The 21,355-nt window shown below is 36.8% G+C and overlaps 1 protein-coding gene across 2 annotated transcripts in view; it reads left to right on the top strand.

The window, feature by feature from the left end:
- MYSM1 (Myb like, SWIRM and MPN domains 1) overlaps positions 1–21,349 on the top strand; it is a 42,340-nt gene extending 20,991 nt beyond the window's left edge. The window contains exons 11-20 of one of the 2 annotated variants that reach the window (XM_024756226.1): positions 695–772; positions 2,177–2,265; positions 5,209–5,263; positions 5,616–5,666; positions 6,386–6,460; positions 7,084–7,272; positions 7,951–8,083; positions 12,353–12,458; positions 12,637–12,694; positions 17,320–21,349. In XM_024756226.1, coding sequence (XP_024611994.1) covers positions 695–772; positions 2,177–2,265; positions 5,209–5,263; positions 5,616–5,666; positions 6,386–6,460; positions 7,084–7,272; positions 7,951–8,083; positions 12,353–12,458; positions 12,637–12,694; positions 17,320–17,487 — 1,002 coding nt within the window. In that variant the 3' untranslated portion in view covers positions 17,488–21,349. Of the gene's footprint in view, positions 1–694; positions 773–2,176; positions 2,266–5,208; positions 5,264–5,615; positions 5,667–6,385; positions 6,461–7,083; positions 7,273–7,950; positions 8,084–12,352; positions 12,459–12,636; positions 12,695–17,319 lie in introns of those variants that run through there. The other variant, XR_003004663.1, reaches the window with a different exon arrangement.
- The last annotated feature ends 6 nt before the right edge of the window (positions 21,350–21,355 follow it).

Below are 21,355 nucleotides of genomic sequence, written 5' to 3'. Positions count from 1 at the left end.
ATAAAATAGGTTAAATTGGTAATAGGTAAGATAAATGGAAAAAGTATAGATGATAGAGTAGGTATTTTTCTTAGTGTTTAGGCTGTAAACCATTTCTACCTAGTTTATTTTTTTAAGAAAGGGTGTTTTCATATACAGTTGCTGGAGGTGGTGCTAGTCGTACACTGGCTTCTGGCAGCCAGTCCATTTTAAAGGCTTCAGTACTGATGTTTGCAAAACTGGATATTACTAATCCAGTCAACCAACTTTATAATTTTTTACTATTTGTATTAACTAGGCAATCTTTTCCTAAGCCTGAGATGTAATTATTTTGCTTCTAGTTTTCAATATTATACCTCTGGCTGTGTGTTCTTGCAAGTTTTCTACTACGAAGTCATTTTCATGGTGATTCTTTTTGGTCCTAAAAAATATTCTTGTCCTAGAGTTGTAACTCCCAAATGGTGAAAGGAAATGAAAACTAAAGAGAAATCGAAATAAAATTTAGAAAGTCATCACTGATTTATTTCTGAACAGAGTGCTAACTGTTCAATGTAAATTAATAAAATATCGTCAGGCGTTGCTGATCAGGTATTACAGTATTTTAGTGGAAAAATTGAATTTTAGAAAATTATCATTTTGGTTTTGTGTATTAATGTGCTGTGATTTGTCCAAGCTAATCTTGTGACCTTTTGCTTTATTTTTAATTTCATCACAGCGCACAAGGAGACGTAGGGTCCGAGACCCATGGGGAAATTGGTGTGATGCAAAAGACTTAGAAGGACAAACGTTTGAGGTAACTTTGATCCCTTCAGGTGACTCAAAAGTGAAAGTTGTTTTGTCAGTATACATTTGTATATCTTAATGTCACATATATTACCCTTGTTTTATGTGTGTGTGTGTGTATATATATGTCTCTTTCCCATGTTAATTTGTTTGTCTAGAAGTCACCAGTAAACAACAAAGAAGGCACTGATGGTACAGTTAACTAGGAGTTGACTAATTTTCAGAACTTTGATTATCTGTCTCTATATTCTGGTCTCTAGCTCCAGAATATCTGCCAAGGTGCCAGGGAGTTGTGCCCTATTCATTTCAGTAAAGTCATTGAATGATGTTCTGATATACCAATTAAAATATCGTTCCATGCATTAGACATAAATTGAATTACAACTGTTAAAGTAGTATTTCTACTAACAAAAATTATGCTCCTAAAAAGAAACATAGGCAGTGAGTATATGTGTGTATGTGTGCGCGTGTGTTCTGTGCATATATAATATGTTTGTGAACAACCAGTGCAGACAAATGGAAATAATATGTGAATGTTTACTTACTGGCTTTGTTACCTTGGGTAACTGTACCGAATCTCAGGGCTTTATTTATGAAGTGTGGATAATAACATCTCCCTCAAAGATTGTTGTGAGAATTAAGTGAAATAAAATGTATGAAGGTCCTAATACTCGGTACTCAGTAAGCCTTTGCATACACCAGGTACTCAGTAAACGTTCTCTTCTTTCTCTTCCCCATTCCCTGCACCCAGCCTCACATCTGAGCATTATTCTAGGCAAAACAATTAGTAACACATGGTTCCTGCCTACCAGGAACTTACATTTCTAGTAGGAAAGGTAAAACCTATGGTAAATTCCATGAGATTGGTCCCAAGAAATATAAGGTCCTCCCAAAGGGTGTGATCAGGGAAGGTTTCACAGAAGATGTGATTTTTCATCTGTGACTTGAAGGATGAGCAGGAGAATCTCAAAATGTGGAAATGTGGATGAGGCAACCCCAAGCTGAAGGAGAGGCATAAGCAAAGGTACAGACATAGGAAAATACCAGATGTATTCTGGAAAAGGTACATAGTTCATAAGGGCTGGAATATAAGATTGGTAATAGAAATGAAATGAAAGAGAATTATTTTATTTTATATTTATAAAGGACTTACTGTGTCAGACATTACTGTCAACATTTTGGAAACATTAACTCATTTAATCTTCACAATAACATCATGACATTGTTATTATTGCTATTATTGTTCTCATTTTAAAGATGAGGAGAGCTGAAACACAGAAAGCTTCAGTAACTTGGCCAGGGTGCTGCCGAATCTGTGCTCTTTAGCTTTATGCTGTTTTATCTCTTTATTAACTTTCCCTCTCAGTGGTTGATGGACTCTTTGATCAAATGGTATTTTTTTTTTTTTTTTTAGCATCTCTCTGCTGAGGAGTTGGCAAGAAGAAGAGAAGAGGAAAAATGCAAACCTGGTAAATCTTCAAAAGTACCAAGGCCAACAAAAAGGTATAGTGTGACATTATATAAGTGTGATTTTTTGTTTTTTTTAAACTTATCACAAATGATTAGAAAATGTATGGAAGGGATATCTGATATTGCAACATTACATTGTCCACATTAAGTTTAAAAATGCCCGTGCTCCGCAACAAGAGAAGCCACCACAATGAGAAGCCTGTGTACCGCAACGAAGAGTAGCCCCTGCTCGCCGCAACCAGAGAAAAGCCTATGCATAGCAACGAAGACCCAACACAGCCAGAAACAATAAATAAATAAAATAAAATAATAAAATAAATTTTTTAAAAAACTGAAATTTTTAATTTCACTGATTATTAATTTGGGAGACCTTGAGCAAAAGTGTTAATTTGTTCATGTTCAGTGAATATAGGATCCAACGTATGTTGTAAGGGGGCCTTGTTTGTGACAGGTGGTCATTTAACTTTTAGACATTATGAACAGGTAACCTCATGAAATGACTAATTCTCTCTTTGATGCTGAATGTTAGGTTTTTTCTTTAATAATTTAAAATATTTAACTTGTAACATTAAGGGTCACCAAATAAGTTAAATGCCTTGATTTTGTAGACCCTCACTTCCTGCAGATGACCCATGAAATACACTATAGTTTTTTGGGGGTTTTTTTGTTTGGTTGGTTGGTTGGTTTTTTTTGTGGTACCCGCGCCTCGCACTGCTGCGGCCTCTCCCGTTGCGGAGCACAGGCTCCGGACACGCATGCTCAGCGGCCATGGCTCATGGGCCCAGCCGCTCCGTGGCATGTGGGATCTTCCCGGACAGGGGCACGAACCCATGTGCCCTGCATTGGCAGGCGGACTCTCAACTACTGCGCCACCAGGGAAGCCCTAGACTATAGTTTTGTCAGTGTCCCTTTAAAACAAGACATCCAGGAATGCCGCTTGGTTATTTTCAATGGAAAGAGCCCTAATACTCAACCAGTTGTATGTCCCTGGGTAAGTTACACAAAGCCTTTATAAGCCTTGGGTCCTCATTTATAAAATAATATCTATAATAGCTAACACTGTTGTCTCTGTTTTAAGCACTTCATATATATTAACTCATTTAATCCTCATAACAACCCTATGAAGTAGTTAATGTAATTATTCCCATTTTATAGATGAGGAAACTGAGAGGCACAAAGAGGTTGTGTGACTTGCCCGTGCTTGTTAATGGTGGTGTTGTGATTTAACCCAGGCATTAAGGCTTAAGAATCCATACTCCTAACCATTACATTATATATCACCTCTCTAAAATTAAAATCAAAACTTAGAGTTGTGAGAATAAATTAAATGAGATTAACTATGTAAGAAAATACAGTTGTCCATAAGCTAGGACTCCTCATCTAGTGTCCACACATTTGATTTTCTGAATGTAAATGTGAGACATACTTATTGTAATTTCAAGTCATTCTTCCAGTTTGTGAGGACCTTTTTGAATCCAGATCCACTTTTCTTCGTAGCTTTGAATCAACATTTCAATAAGCTTGCCTTTTCTATCATTGCACTGATTAAAATGTTTAACTGAGATAAATGTAAACCTCAGACATCGTTGTTCAATGAGCTATATATTACCACAGTTAACTCTATTTCTTCATCTTATGCAGAAGAATAGTCATAGCAGATGTCTTGCTTACATTTAGTAACAGTATATTTGAGTCTTTTTGAGTCTGCTAGTTTCTAGCAGATCATTCCTATCAAAAATGAAATTCAGGCGTACCTGTCATGACATATTTTCATGAACCCATTATTGTTCTTAGTAGTCACCTCTTCACTTGCTAAAGGCTCACAAATCAGCTGTTTAATAACCTTTTCTAGAATTTTCCTGATACTCAACATTTAATTCCTCTGCTTCTTTTTTTGTGTTTTGAAAACAGACCCAATAATTGCCTATTCCTAGTCCTCCAATAATTTTTTCATTCTCTGTGGTTCCTCAAAAAGGGTTGATGGTGGTTTCACATGTTGGTTCTTCAAAGTGCTCTGGGATGCATATGCTTTCTTTCTATTTTCTCATCTATCTTGACCTTTCATTTCTTTTTATTTGCATTGACTAAGCACTTTCTAACTTGAAGATCTTCCTCATTCAGCAAACACTTTTTGAATGCCTACTGTGTGTCAAGCACTGTTCTAGGTACTTGCAATACAGTATTCAGCAAAACAAAGTGTCTGATCTCCTGGCACTAAGTGTCTGGTAGAATAGGAACTAAATAGTTCTGCTCTTTTCCAGTTGTTAAAATGAACATATTCGCTGTTTGTTTTCTCTGACCGTAGCCTAAAAACACTTTAAATATTTTTCTCAAACCTCAATTATTTATTGGCCAAAGCCTTTCTAATATTTCTCTCAGATTTGCACATGCTTTTGTATCTAGCCTTGCTTAGGCATCCCTCTTTCCATCTTTTATACTTTTTCATTTTAAAAGATGAGTTTATCATAGAGCTTTCGATATCCATTAATTTCTTCAACAGAACTGTTTGTCATTTATTCATTCAACAAATACTTACTGAGTCCCTACTCTGCTGAACACATTGTACTGACAGAGGTGTTTCTGAGAAACTTCCATCTTTCTTGAACTTTCTTTCCTATCTTATGTCAGGTTTAGGTTTTCATTGAACTTTTGAAACCTACTTTCAGTGTAGGACACATGTCTGGCCATTTATAATGTTCTCCTCTTTGGGTGTTAAAAGAAATTAAGACAACAAAATTACTTTTTCCCAAAGGTTATGTTGTTCCCCAAATATTTAATCAAGTCCGAAAGAAAAGTGCTTCTTTCAAAAGGGTTGTATCACAAGAAGTTCTCCTAGTTTAATATTTTTTTCACTTAGACAGAATTTAGGTTTAGATTATTGGTACACATTTTCAAATTTGTAAATGAATGTTATTTTCCTGATTATGTTATTGAAATTATATTAGGAATGATTTTTTTTTCTTTTTCCTTTTCCAGCTCATTCGATCCCTTCCAACTGATACCTTGTAATTTTTTCAGTGAAGAAAAGCAGGTACTACTTATTCATCACTGAATGACCGTAAATAATACCCTCCTCTCAGACATGAAATATTTCTTCTTTTTCTGTGTGTGCAAGGCATGTGTATAAGAAAGGTTGGATAAGGCAGGGTACACTGAAGGGTCAGATGAGTGATACAGATGGAAAATGAGAAAAGAATTTCTCCATGCTAGGGCTTTGAATTGTACATGTATTTCTTTAAAAGTCTGATTTGTGCTGAGCCTTGGTTGGTGGTGAGAACTTGGTGTGATAGATAAAGGAGAAAAGGGTGGGCATTCCGATAGGAAGAACAAAAATCTCTATTTTTATGCTCCCCCATTTTTTTTTTTTTTTTTTTTTATTTCAGGAGCCATTTCAGGTGAAAGTGGCTTCAGAAGCACTTTTAATAATGGATTTGGTAAGGATATTATATTGTGTTTACTTAGTTATTCTGATTTCTATTCTTGTGTATTTTTATTGCAGGCATAAGAGAGAGTATGGAAGACGTGTATTTTGGATCTTAACTATCCTCCTTTACAAGGAATCTAAAAAATAAGTCTTTTCTTTTGGAGAAAAGCCAAACAATTGCATGTTTCCATATTTTAGAGAAAATAAATTAATGTGAGTTTTTGCAGACTGTTTATCATCATTAACCCAATTTTCATTTCCTAGTATTCTTGTCTGCTGCCTTCTGGATAACTGCAACAAAGCACAACTCTTAAAATTTGGAGACTCCTTGTTTTGCACTAAACTACAGAGATCTCCAATGGTTGTGTGTGTTTATGGTGTTTTCTATAGGAGGACCCAGAGTGATTTTTACTTTGTATCCTTATGATACCTTTCCCAGTAGGCGGAGCAAATGGTATCTTCATTTTGTAAATGAAAAAAATGGCATCTTGGAGTGTTTCAATGTTTGGTTCAAAGCCTCTCAGCTGGCAGTACAGATAGGTCTAAAATCTTAAGTCTGTGTGCTGAGCCTAGCATCTGGTTCCTCTACTATGCTATTTCATTTTAGAGAAGCATAATTACCATACTTGTAAATGACCCTTCTATGATAAGTGAGATTTATTCTGATTTTTTGGTCAGGTGGGTTTGGTTTGTATGTTTGGGCTAAGTCTTACCTTGTATTTCTTTTAGCATGCTCATGTTTCTATGGCAGAAGTGATTGGTCTGTTAGGAGGAAGATACTCAGAAGTTGATAAGATAGTTGAGGTAAGTTTTCTCTTAAAATTTTAAAAATTATTTAGCCCTGCTGCCATACCAAATATTTTTATAGATTTCAGTGTGTATAATTAACATATAAACCTTATCTATGATATAAATGAGAATATGCAAATGTGGACAGTTATATATTCCCAGAGGTGACTGAACATTCCATATATTGAGCACCTGTTTCCTTTTACCACTGAGAAAGAGGGAACATTACCAGGCCTCAGTTCTTCATTGCCTTTGCCAATTAAAAGCTTCAACTCCTAAGAGGCCAGAGACCAGGAAACATGCGCTAACCTTATAATTGAAACTTGGTATACATCATTTTGCTAGAAATTATTATCATAAGTAATAGGGGTCATCAAAAGACTGTGTTTAAACAGATACTATACAGGCCGACCTGGAAGACTAACCCGTAACTTGTCTTGAGTAGGAAAATGGATTTTGAGTTCCTTGCATACAATCACACTTTTGGAGAGTAATTCGTTTGCAAGTTAAAGGCTGCCTATTATATAGGCAGATAAAAGGCTTGGCTTTTAAAAGTTTCTGTATCTGTGTGTGAAAGGACTGAAACAGTAGAACTAACAAGATTTCAGTGTAATCATTTAAGGATTAATCCTTTATAGGTCTGTGCAGCAGAACCGTGCAACAGTCTGAGTACAGGACTACAGTGTGAGATGGATCCCGTCTCACAAACACAAGCCTCGGAAACCTTGGCTGTCAGGGGCTATAGTGTTATTGGATGGTATCATTCTCATCCTGCCTTTGATCCTAATCCTTCCTTACGAGATATTGACACTCAAGCCAAATACCAGGTGTGTTTATAGGTCTTTTTGTATGTAGTCTGTAAATGATTGCATATTTTCTCCCCTTTCGTTGTTTTCTGTTAAATAAATACACTTTTAACATTTCTAGCAAAGTGATTACAAGAGTAATACATGTTTATTTAAACACTTAGAAAATTAGCTATTCTGTTTAATATAAACAAGACATCAAAGTAACAGTGATAATTCCCCCCAGAGCCTTTAAAAATGAAGGAGATAACTAAGACAGGGACTGGGTACAATTGAAATAATTGGAAATATATTTTGCACCTCTGGAAAAAACAGAGTTTTGTTTTATTCTGCAATTTTATGTTTGATATCTGGATGTTTCTGCTGTAGGCAGCTGTTTGTAAATTATTACCATATAGATAAAGATTACAGCTGAGGGGCTAGTGAATATAATTTGTAAATGCATTCATGGCAAATATAGATTTTGCAGGCCAGGTGATCTTTTTAAGGGTGATCTTTAAAAATGGATCTGTTCAGGTTGGGTTGGACATGTTTTGGCCTGAAGATTTTAGGGTATGGAATAAATTTAGTTGCTGTTTGGAAGTGAAGTACTTTTGCATTCCATTTTCCTCTATTGGATGTTTAAAATGTTGGTATGGGTAAATACTGAGTTTTAAATTTATGTGGTTGAAACTAATTATACTTTTTTTTAAATTGTAGAGTTACTTCTCCAGAGGCGGTGCAAAGTTCATTGGAATGATTGTTAGTCCTTATAATAGAAATAATCCTTTACCTTATTCTCAGATTACCTGCCTGGTTATAAGTGATGAAATTAGCCCAGATGGCTCTTATCGTAAGTTTTCAACAAAAACGATCCTACTTCTACTTTCATTTTTTTTTGAATCTTACAAATCACAGAATTTATACCTGTTGAAAGCAATTTGATGGAAGAGTTTTTGTCCTCAACTAGGGAATCACTGTTTGCATACCATGTAGTGCAGCCACCCTCTTTCCTTTTATGATTTCCTTCTGCATTAAAGTTCCCACTGTGTTACCATGGCCACTGGGCAAAAACATTACAATGTAGAGAAAGCTTATGGCCAAGCAGTGTGTGTGTATTAGGTCCTGGAGACATTGCAGTAAGCAAAACAGACAAAGTCTCTTCTGTTCTCTTGAAAATTCTTGATAAATGCAGATTGGCTTTCTCTGCAATGACATTCAAATGAAATAATAATAAAGAATAATGACCACCCTACCACTAGCTATCCATGATCTCCCAGTTTAGGCTCAACAGTGCCTAACTTTTTATATCTGTCTCTCTCAAGAAAGAATTTGGTTGGTTTAGCCCATCATATGACTTGGTTCCTTTGGGATTTATGTCCACTGCTGTTCAGTCAACTGGCTGGATAGAGAATTAGTGTAGCAGACTAGGAAGAGTAGGGGAGTGTAAGAAGCGAGTGTGGATGGAAGGAAAAGATTAGAGGAAACAATTACGTCTCTAGGATACTCTCTTTTCGTCCTTAATACCACTGTTCTAGTTGACTGTCCTCTCTGGATACTGTCACTCTACATTATACTCTTCCCCATTAGCTCATGAGCCTCTTGAAGGTAGATACGATATTGTACTCATTTTTCTATTCTCAGTTTCTAGCACAGGGCCTAGCATAAAGTAGGTACTAAATGAATGTTTAACAAGTTAATTTCTTCATTCTTAATAATGTCACTCAGATACCCTCTCTTAATAATGTCACAAAAATACCCTCTTTGGTAAAGACCCCAGCACTACCACCCCTCGTGTCATTTACTATTAGTTGTTCTATTCTTTGTGCGCCTGCAGCATTTGTTTCCTGCCTTCGTGGTTGCTTTCGTGTTTTAATATAATTTATTTATTTAGCCCGTCTCACTAAACTGTGAGCCCCAAAGAGCAGGAACTATGTCTTCTTTGTATCTCCTGTAGTACCTAATCAGTTGCCTTACACCTAAGGAGTGGTCAGTGCTCTATAGGTTTTTGTTGAATGACTAGTATTGACATTAACTTTAGTCCAAAATGCCCATTTTGAACATATCACATATATACATCATTCTTTACGCCAGTATAATTTTACAAAAAGTTAACGAAAGGAAGAATCACAATGAACTTGTTCTCAATTTAAACCGTGTCTTACTGTCACATTCTGCTAGATTTGGGGAGTGAGCCTCTACTCTGATGCTGTCTAATACAGTCACATGTGGCTATGTGTGACTGTTTAAATTAATTAGAATTAAATGAAGTTTAAAATTCAGTTCCTAGAATCCTACTGCTGGCCAAAATGAAGTAACAAGGACCTGTCTGAAAAAACTGGACAAAATATAGAGAACAGTGGTATTTAGGATATAACATCAGACAGTGAAAGAATATGATTCCTGAGAGATGGGAAACAAAGTGAGCCCAAGTTAACCTAGCTTATTGACTTAAAAGCACTTCCAGGTGTGGCACAAGGCGGAAACCCATCCAGAGCCTAGCAGACCCTGAGTTGAGGTGATGGAGGTAAGAGCAAGGAGACCAGGGCAACTAAATGTGCAAGACATTGTACCAGAGAGCAGAAAGCTGCCTAGAGAGCAGACTCCAAAGATTTGTAGAAGGTTCAAATTTATTATTTAGCAAGATAAAGACCGATGCCTGTGTGTGGACAGACTACCCCAAATGGGAAAGAATCACCTGAAAGATTAGCGGGCACAGTGCTGGAATCTCACATAAGCTACCGTCACAACACACAAGTATTCCACGTTGTCATCATTGCAGAAAGCTCTCTTGGGCAGAGCTGCTTCTTACATGAATTGACCATTGTTACCGCTGCTTGTTAGGTCTTAATCCTCGGTTCTTCTCTTTGTTCTTCTTGGAAACCTTCTGGTTCAAGAATTAAAATTTCCTAGAAGCCCTGGGATACCTTGTGTTACAGTACTTTGAACTGGATCCTTTACTTATTTATTTGTTCATTCATTGATTCATTCATTTTTTTCCCCCTCTATTAGGTGTGTACCCAAGTCCTATCTTTACAGTATGTCTAGTGGTTAATCATTTTCTCTATTTGTAATAGGCCGGAAATATACTTAGTGATTCGTTTTATTCTGACACTTTAGTGGATAAAAATAATCAGTACATATATGTATAATTGAATCACTTTGCTATACACTTGAAAATAACACAACATTGTAAATTAACTGTACCTCAATTAAAAAATAATAAGCATATCAAAAAATCAGTACAAAAAGAAATTTTTACTGGTTTTAGTGCCGTTTTTTAACTTAGAAAATATTCTTAATACCAAATAGAGATGTATGACGTGTTGTGTGTGTGTGTGTATTTTCATGTTTTTTTTATGAGCACAGAGTTAAAATTGTATTTGTTTATTTACCTCTCTTTTAGTCTCATTTTTTACTTTCATTAAGAGTAGGAGTTGCTTACCTGGATTCAGATCCCAACTCTGATATTTATTAGTTATTTTACCTTGGGCAGGTTACTTAATCCCTCTCATTCTCATTTGCCAAATCTGTAAAATGAGAAAAAATTATTAACTTGCTTACAGGAGGTTGTAGAGGCTGTCGGTAATGTATGTAAAGTGCTTAGTAAATAATAGGTCTAAAATAGGTAGTTATGATCATAGCTATTGTCTGTGCTTAGTAGGTAATCAAAACATATCAAGTAAATGATTGTTATCACAGAAGGAGTTTGTGTAATAGCTTATGTACTATAATGTGTCACTCTTCTTAAGTTCCTGGAGGGGGAAAATGAAATGGAAGAGAATTGAGAAATGAAACAAGGTCAGTTATCATCAGGCTTGCTGTTCCTTTCTCTCCTTCCATACACCTGAAAAAAAAAAATGGGGAGAAAAAAGCCTTTTTAGGGCACATTGACAAGTTATGCTTGTATTGTGTGCAAGTAGAATTATGATTTTTTTCTTAATACCTTCCCTAATACCTTCTGATTTGCTGACATTTTGTTTACTCAAAAAGCCTACGATGGCAAAAATGCGAGTTGATAGGCAGTATAATGTAAACATTAACAACATAAACTCGAGCCAGACTGCCTGGGTTCAAATCCTGGCTCTACCTCTTACTAATTAGATATGTCCAAGAACAGGTTATATAATAACTAACCTTTCTGTGGCTCAGTGTCCTCGTCAAAAAAAAAAAAAAAAAAAACATTGGGGACAGCACTGGTAGCTAGTTTATGTAGCTGGCCTTACATCTATATAAAAAGCATAAAGCCTGGCATATAGTAAGCATTATATAAGTGTCATTATTATTATGGTATTGGCCTTTGGTAATGAATCAGCTGAGCCTTTAATATACTGCAAATACAATTACATGGAGATTTTGAAAGATATGTGAGAAATGTCTAAGTAGGCTCATCTTTTGGTATTTTTTCCTTTCTGACTTACGTACGTGATACCTACCCCTTGGACTTGTTTCCTCCAGAGTTTAGCATGACTCAAGTGCAGTTACTGCCTCTCCAGAATTAAACCTAGCCCCTGTCTAGTCTTAGATCAGCGCGTAGACGGAGGTGGAATGAATGTGGGCTCAGAAGTCGGGCAAGCCTGGGGGGATTTGAAATCCAAGCTCTTTGCTTTACCAGTGGAAAGAGCTTATTCAACCTGTCTCGGCCTCAGTTTTATCTGTTAAATAGGAATAATGCTACCTACCTTATAGCAGTGCTGTAAGCTTGATAACATGTGTTTAAAAAAAAAAAATCACTGGGATGGAATATATCTTGGTTTGCCTAGGTCAATCCCAATTTAAGCCTGTGGTTCTGGCACAATTATTAATAGTGCCAGCTTTCACTCCAGAAGTGTCTTGGTTTGGATGATAAATTATGTGATCATCTTACCTGTCACAGTTCCTTGCATAGAATTGTCATGCAAATGGCACTTTTACTTTTCTTTATTAATTGCTTGGCATTAATATACTTGATGAACCAAGTTCAGCCAGGCAGTGCATATGCCCACTATGTTTAACGTGCTGTTTAGCTGGTCTGCCAAGCTGCGGTTATGAAAACACGGAAGGGAATTTTAAGTAATTAAAAGGAGATTGGAGATTTAAGAAAATGTAAAATGTAAAAATGTGCTGCTTTATGCTTTTCTAGGTTTACCTTATAAATTTGAAGTACAACAGATGTTAGAAGAACCTCGGTGGGGATTAGTGCTTGAAAAGACAAAATGGATAATAGAAAAATACAGGCTATCCCGGAGGTATGTACTGTGGTTTGAGATGGTTGCACGTCTGCAGTGTTTCTCATTACATCACATTTTAGGGAAAACCCAAGTTAAATATAAAATTGTGATGTATGGCATCAGTGATAGTTTATTACAAAACTGATTCGTTTATAGTATTTGTTTCATTGGTTTGTTTTCATATTTCTTCCAACAGCAGTGTCCCCATGGATAAAATCTTTCGCCGGGATTCTGACCTGACTTGTTTGCAGAAAGTAAGCTGCCTTCACTTTAATTGGTTTCACTGCTCACAGATTCCAAAGCTATTCGTCTTGATGTGTTTTCCCATGATGCCTAATGCTTTGTGGATATGCTTTTCTGTGTATTTCCTTTATTGCTTTTTCCTTTCTAAAATTAATTTCTAGGAGATAATTGGTAATATGTTTTGGCACCCATGCTTGCATATAGAAATAATGCTGTTTTAGAAATAATTTGTCCATGTTTGGCTGATAAATTAATTTCTAGGAGATAATTGGTAATATGTTTTGGCCCCCATGCTTGCATATAGAAATAATGCTGTTTTAGAAATAATTTGTCCATGTTTGGCTGATAAATTAATTTCTAGGAGATAATTGGTAATATGTTTTGGCCCCCATGCTTGCATATAGAAATAATGCTGTTTTAGAAATAATTTGTCCATGTTTGGCTGATAAATTAATTTCTAGGAGATAATTGGTAATATGTTTTGGCCCCCATGCTTGCATATAGAAATAATGCTGTTTTAGAAATAATTTGTCCATGTTTGGCTGATAAATTAATTTCTAGGAGATAATTGGTAATATGTTTTGGCCCCCATGCTTGCATATAGAAATAATGCTGTTTTAGAAATAATTTGTCCATGTTTGGCTGATAAATTAATTTCTAGGAGATAATTGGTAATATGTTTTGGCCCCCATGCTTGCATATAGAAATAATGCTGTTTTAGAAATAATTTGTCCATGTTTGGCTGATAAATTAATTTCTAGGAGATAATTGGTAATATGTTTTGGCCCCCATGCTTGCATATAGAAATAATGCTGTTTTAGAAATAATTTGTCCATGTTTGGCTGATAAATTAATTTCTAGGAGATAATTGGTAATATGTTTTGGCCCCCATGCTTGCATATAGAAATAATGCTGTTTTAGAAATAATTTGTCCATGTTTGGCTGATAAATTAATTTCTAGGAGATAATTGGTAATATGTTTTGGCCCCCATGCTTGCATATAGAAATAATGCTGTTTTAGAAATAATTTGTCCATGTTTGGCTGATAAATTAATTTCTAGGAGATAATTGGTAATATGTTTTGGCCCCCATGCTTGCATATAGAAATAATGCTGTTTTAGAAATAATTTGTCCATGTTTGGCTGATAAATTAATTTCTAGGAGATAATTGGTAATATGTTTTGGCCCCCATGCTTGCATATAGAAATAATGCTGTTTTAGAAATAATTTGTCCATGTTTGGCTGATAAATTAATTTCTAGGAGATAATTGGTAATATGTTTTGGCCCCCATGCTTGCATATAGAAATAATGCTGTTTTAGAAATAATTTGTCCATGTTTGGCTGATAAATTAATTTCTAGGAGATAATTGGTAATATGTTTTGGCCCCCATGCTTGCATATAGAAATAATGCTGTTTTAGAAATAATTTGTCCATGTTTGGCTGATAAATTAATTTCTAGGAGATAATTGGTAATATGTTTTGGCCCCCATGCTTGCATATAGAAATAATGCTGTTTTAGAAATAATTTGTCCATGTTTGGCTGATAAATTAATTTCTAGGAGATAATTGGTAATATGTTTTGGCCCCCATGCTTGCATATAGAAATAATGCTGTTTTAGAAATAATTTGTCCATGTTTGGCTGATAAATTAATTTCTAGGAGATAATTGGTAATATGTTTTGGCCCCCATGCTTGCATATAGAAATAATGCTGTTTTAGAAATAATTTGTCCATGTTTGGCTGATAAATTAATTTCTAGGAGATAATTGGTAATATGTTTTGGCCCCCATGCTTGCATATAGAAATAATGCTGTTTTAGAAATAATTTGTCCATGTTTGGCTGATAAATTAATTTCTAGGAGATAATTGGTAATATGTTTTGGCCCCCATGCTTGCATATAGAAATAATGCTGTTTTAGAAATAATTTGTCCATGTTTGGCTGATAAATTAATTTCTAGGAGATAATTGGTAATATGTTTTGGCCCCCATGCTTGCATATAGAAATAATGCTGTTTTAGAAATAATTTGTCCATGTTTGGCTGATAAATTAATTTCTAGGAGATAATTGGTAATATGTTTTGGCCCCCATGCTTGCATATAGAAATAATGCTGTTTTAGAAATAATTTGTCCATGTTTGGCTGATAAATTAATTTCTAGGAGATAATTGGTAATATGTTTTGGCCCCCATGCTTGCATATAGAAATAATGCTGTTTTAGAAATAATTTGTCCATGTTTGGCTGATAAATTAATTTCTAGGAGATAATTGGTAATATGTTTTGGCCCCCATGCTTGCATATAGAAATAATGCTGTTTTAGAAATAATTTGTCCATGTTTGGCTGATAAATTAATTTCTAGGAGATAATTGGTAATATGTTTTGGCCCCCATGCTTGCATATAGAAATAATGCTGTTTTAGAAATAATTTGTCCATGTTTGGCTGATAAATTAATTTCTAGGAGATAATTGGTAATATGTTTTGGCCCCCATGCTTGCATATAGAAATAATGCTGTTTTAGAAATAATTTGTCCATGTTTGGCTGATAAATTAATTTCTAGGAGATAATTGGTAATATGTTTTGGCCCCCATGCTTGCATATAGAAATAATGCTGTTTTAGAAATAATTTGTCCATGTTTGGCTGATAAATTAATTTCTAGGAGATAATTGGTAATATGTTTTGGCCCCCATGCTTGCATATAGAAATAATGCTGTTTTAGAAATAATTTGTCCATGTTTGGCTGATAAATTAATTTCTAGGAGATAATTGGTAATATGTTTTGGCCCCCATGCTTGCATATAGAAATAATGCTGTTTTAGAAATAATTTGTCCATGTTTGGCTGATAAATTAATTTCTAGGAGATAATTGGTAATATGTTTTGGCCCCCATGCTTGCATATAGAAATAATGCTGTTTTAGAAAAAATTTGTCCATGTTTGGCTGGTAAATTTCTTAGCACATTATTATTGTACACAATGGAGAACATTTTTCTTATTTTATTAAATTCAGAAGTGCCATGTTTCCATTTAGCTTTAACAATTGATCATTTTTATAAACGGTAGTATAAATCTAACAATTAAATTTGAATGGTCATTTTACTTTCTGGTAGGAAAAAAGAGTCTTGAATTATTTTATTTCACTTCTAGTTTTGTTTCTATGAGTATAATGAATTTCAGTAAGATTGGCAACATTGGTCTTTTTTCCCTTTGGTAACAGTTTGGGAATAGAAAATTTCTAAATTTCTTTTTATTTTATTTTATTTTATTTTTTGGCCGCGTTGGGTCTTCATTGCTGCACGTGGGCTTTCTCTGGTTGCAGCGAGCCGGGGCTACTCTTACTGCAGTGCACGGGCTTCTTATTGCAGTGGCTTCTCTTGTCGTGGAGCACGGGCTCTAGGTGGGCGGGCTTCAGTGGTTGCAGCATGCGGGCCCTAGAGCATGCAGCCTTCAGTAGTGTGGCACGCGGGCTCGGTAGTTGTGGCTCTCAGGCTTAGTTGTTCGTGGGATCTCCTGGACCAGGGCTCGAACCCGTGTCCCCTGCATTGGCAGGTGGATTCTTAACCACTGTGCCGCCAGGGAAGCCCCTCTTTTTAATATTTTACCCCCTCCTATCAGAGCCACTTTTCTTTGCTCTGTTGGAAGATTAATATGCACATTTCCCAGGAAATAGACTCCATCATCCTATTTTTGAAATGGTAGAATCCTGTATTTTTATGTCCATAGATTTTTATCCCATAGGATTCATGGCTTTGTAAATAAAACTACTAAAAAAAGAAGCAAAGTCACAAGTTTGTCCAAAGTAGAAAGCATCATACATTCAATTCCAGTTTTCTCTCCTTATATAAAATCAGAAAGGAACTGCACCTCACCTCCTCTGGCCTCTACTGCGAGGCCCTGGCGCTCTGGGCCAACACCTGGCAGCTGCAGGCCCAGCTGGGTGTCCCCTCGGGCTCAGACCGCCCTGTGCTGACCCTGGTGGGGCTGGCTGTGTGCCACCAGGAGCTGGAGGACCCCGGGGAGTCCTGGGCACGCTGTGAGAAGGCCCTACAGCTGCTGGGGGACAAGAGCCCTCACCCTTTTCTGGTACCCTTTCTGGAGGCCACAGTGCAGCTCTCCTGGCACCTGGGCCTGGACAAATGCCAGTCAGAGGCCCGGCTCCAGGCCCTGCAAGAGGCAGGCCTGACGCCGACACCACCCCCCAGTCTCAAAGAATTACTCACCAAGGAGGTGCTGGACTAACATACCTAGATTTAAGCCCGCTGTGGGGAGAGGCACTGCCCCAGGATGGGGGTGGGGTGCGGGCAGATGAGGACATGGACAGCAGTTGGGAGGCGCCTGGGGTCCTGGGAACCCATAGAAGTTCCACAAACAATTTGTAGCAGACTGAAGAATGTGCTGCTTCTGTTGAGCTGGGCTCAGGACAAGCTTTGCTAAGCATTCCTCAGCAACGGCTTCCTGCACTTCAGCTGTACAGTTATTAAACACAAGTCTATCCTCAATCACCTTTAAGGAGAATGTTTCTCGTTTAAGCATTAGAAAATGGGAGATTTGGAAAGGGATAAAATAGTGATAGTGATGCAAACCCTCTTCTCACCACTTTCTGTGTTTAAATATAAAACTTTTCTTTTCAACTAGCTTTTGGAGTGTCTGAGGAAAACTCTGAGCAAAGTGGCCAATTGCTTCATTGCTGAAGAATTCTTGACTCAAATAGAAAATTTATTCCTTTCCAATTACAAAAGCCAGCCAGAGAATGGAGTGGCCGAAGAGAAGTGTGCTGTGGAGCCAAAGGCGCTGTTAACGTGACTATTTTAAAGTAAGACGTCTTAACCGCGACATAGTAGACCGTACTTTCAGAGTTATAGCCTTGAAATTATTGTAATTTAGTTAATAGTGGTACAGCTTTGATTTTTTTTGTGTGTGTATGCTAGTTCACGAAATCCAAATTTTGCCACATAAACCATGTGACAAGAAAGAGATATGGACTTGGACTTGTTTTCATATGTGGCGCTTAGTCCTCCTCGGCCCGGTCAGCAGGGTGTGGACTGAAGGGCAGCCTCCCTGCTGTCTTCAGATTGATAAGTGCACTGTGCCTCAGATTTTTATTTCCCCCTGAACTAGTCATTCCAGTTTTGCTATCTCCTGTCTTGTGAGGAGCATTTCCATTCTTTTCATGTGTTTTGGTGAGGCTTGTTTATGGTTGCAAGTGAGATACAGGTGGGTGGTCACAGCATAATTAACGTGGTTGAGAACTGCTGGTTTAATGAATCTAAGGACATGCTGTGGGAGGACAGGGGAGGCATCAGGAGAAAATCTTCAAAACAGACAAGAGATCTAAAGGAGAGAATCAAATTACCAGTTTTTTAATTACAGATATTTGCTTCCATTTTATTGTATAACAACACTACTATAGGATATGCCATTTTCTCAGCTGAAACATTTTGTATGGATTTCAGATACATAATAAGCTTCAACTATAGGTCCACTTACGTTCATTTGTGTGATAAAGGCTCGGTTAACTAGAACACAGGTAATCATAACTCTTAAACTAGACTTTTTTTTTTTTTCCTACTACCTGCTATGAGGAGAAAGAGGCAGATTACAATAAAGCTTAAATAAATCAGACTTAATTTTAAAAACAAAAAATCCTTCCAGGACATATTATGTATTCTGCCCCGTTTCATATACTTGCTGAATCCAGAACAGGGATCAGTGGACTTTTTATGTAAAGGGGCAATTAGTCAGTAACTTAGGCTTTGCAGGCTACACACCATCTCTATCAGACATTCTTCTTTATGTTTTTTAACAACACTTTAAAAACATAAAACCATTCTTAGCTCATGAGCCTCACAGAAAACAGGTTGCTGGCCATTATCTTCCAAACCCTGCTCCAGAGAATTGCAAACATTTAGAATTTATTTTCAAATGCATGAGCCTGAGACATTGAAAGGTCTTGCATCGTCTTCAAACAACAATAAAACTAAAAATTGTGATTTACATTTAAATTTGTTTTCAAATGAAAGTTAGTAGTGATGCTGCCTGATTTATTCTGATGGATTTTAGTTTACTTCTGTTAACTAAAGAATTGACTTATGTCATTTCCCCAAGCATTCTTATTAATATCAGTTTTATTCTAATCTGCATATGATTCTGCATTTTTACCTTTTTTGGTTTAATGAATATCCAAGGAAAATAAGTCAGTATTGGAAGGAGCAGTGGGCCAGTTTTAGATGACCTGGGTCTTGACTCAACCTTGTGATGTGAGGGACATAGTTTACCTTCTCTGGGCCTAAATTCATGTGTAACCGAGGTCTAAATTATCTGCCCTGCATCCTTTCAGGTCTAAAATCTTATGATTCACTCTGATTATTGGACTTACCCACCTGGAGCTTGTATTTTGAGATGTTACAGTTCCCAAATTAATGAATGTTTTTAAAGAAAAATGGTAGTATTTTCCATTTTTCTATATGTATTTAGGATAAACGGTGAAACATAAGTTACAAAGCAGTTACTTTTGGGACTGGGCTTATTAGAGCTATAGACCAAGAATCAGGAAACCTGAGTTCTTACCCTAATTCTCTTACCAGCTTTGTTGTGTGGCAGTTGTAAGATCACCTAAACTTCTGGACCTCAGAATCTTCACCTGTAATTCAAGGGCAGAAAGTCTGTGATTCTGTAAAAGGGTAGTGATTTGTTCCTTTCTACCCCTCCTTTTGACATACTTTCTTCGTTGTATCAGGAACAGATCCTAGAAAGTGGTATTAGTTAGCTTTCCTGATTGACATTTCCCAGTAATATTGATGAATTGGGGTTTGAAAATAGTGGAAATGGTTAAAAGTTCTGTTCTCAGTCTGGGTCCTCTGCATGCTAGTGGTTCACCACATTTAGTAACCTAAGCCATACTGTGAGGAGCTCTCAAAGGTGGTAATATTCAGAGTTTAGAGCTTTGAGAGAACAGTTTTTAAAATAATACTTTTTTTTCTCATGATAGAGTACATTTATGAGAAAATATTTTTTAAAAAGCAGAGAGCACAGTTAACATTTTGGTATAAATCTTTCCCCATTTTTTTTTGCATCATGTAATTTTATATTAAAATCTGATATCTTCCTCCCCTCCTCCCTCATTCATTGTTTTTTTTTTCTCATCATATTCTTAAAACATTTTTGTAACTACAGGTGCCCACATTCCTGTCACTGCCAACCTTGGCCTGCTGAGGGCAGTAGGAGCCAGACCTTGAGAAGCACAGAGGAAGTCTAGGGCTGAGGGTGGCAGTGTAATGCAGGAAGTTTAGGAGGCAGGGTCTCAGAGGGAAACCTACCTCTAGTAATGTTTACAGAGTGAAGATGGGACTTGAAAACATCCAAGTCTTTTCATCCTGATTTGGTTCTTTCTTTTGCACAGTGACAATAAAATAATGAGCTTAATTTATTTTCCTTTTCCAGCTTGCCTGGTGGAAATTGACACAAATACTTCACTAGTATTTGACCTAGCACTCTTAAAAATCTAATCCCAAAGTAACATTCAAAAAAAGAAAAATCAGTGGAATAAGACCCACAAGATCAGACTCTCCTTACCCCTCTGTAATTTTAGCCTTGAACCATTGGCCCTCAAAGCAGCTTTATGACTTTCATAGGCCTTAGACACTTTTGCCTTCTTAGGCCTCTTCTTCCATAAAAAATTAAAAATTAATGTTACAATTGCATTTGTATGAAATGAATTTTATATATAAACACATCCTTAAATCTAAAAGTTTGGTTTTTTTCTGATGAATTTAAAAGAAATTAAAACATTTTGGGGGGCCTCTAAATGTATTATGGGCCTGAGACCTGGTGCCTAATAGATTAGTTGGCCCTGCCTATACTATGAAGGGTGCTATTGGGAAAATGGCAGTCACTACCCTCTCCCCTATAAGCCCACCTCACAAACCCTAGAGGAGCTTTGCCACACAGCCAAGAACATTGCAGTACCTGCACCTTTAGATCCATAGACTTGAACTTTGTTCTTTACTGATGTGACCAAAATTCAGGAGTGTTACTTGGGACCATTCATCTCCCAAAGAACGATAGGCCACTGTGGCTAACTTCAGTTTTCAGGTAGATATTTTATTCTATTCTTTATCAATAGTTTTGAGACTCATGCCACATGTCCCACCGTCTTTTCTTCCTGCATTTCCCTCAAGCCCTTTATTTTCATCCTCATTCCCTCACTTCTTACCTTACAGTATATAGGTACAAGATCCTTCACTGTCATGTGTTGAAAGCAGGGCCTGAAGAATAGAGTTGAACAAACCCATTCATATTTCCCAGAAGCTGACTAATGCTGCCCCAGCCCTCTCTCCATAACTTTCCTCCCCCAAAGGACTGGGGCAAGGGCTGTGACATGCAGACCATCTGGGCAGCAGAGGAGGCTGTGGTCTCAGCATGCCAACCTGAGTGGGCTTCCTGCTCTTCAGTTTACCTTCTTCTTTGTCTTGCTGGGTCCTAATGAAGTGAGCTGGAGGACCTGGAGGAACTGATGCAGTCAGGAGGCCCTAGAACTGATGCTTTGTTCTGTCCCTACAAAAGAGCCATAGGACACCTGGCCACCCGGAAGGTAGCTACCATCCTCAGGTCATCAACAAGCATCCAGTTGGTGGGTTTCTCAGTAGAAATTAAGTCAAGGTACCCAAATGTT

This window comes from Neophocaena asiaeorientalis, unplaced genomic scaffold, assembly GCF_003031525.2.
Source record: "Neophocaena asiaeorientalis asiaeorientalis breed wild unplaced genomic scaffold, Neophocaena_asiaeorientalis_V1.1 scaffold205, whole genome shotgun sequence".
Lineage (NCBI taxonomy): Eukaryota > Metazoa > Chordata > Mammalia > Artiodactyla > Phocoenidae > Neophocaena > Neophocaena asiaeorientalis.
The sequence above is the reverse complement of the archived record's forward strand: the minus strand, read 5'-3'. Positions and strand labels throughout refer to the sequence as shown.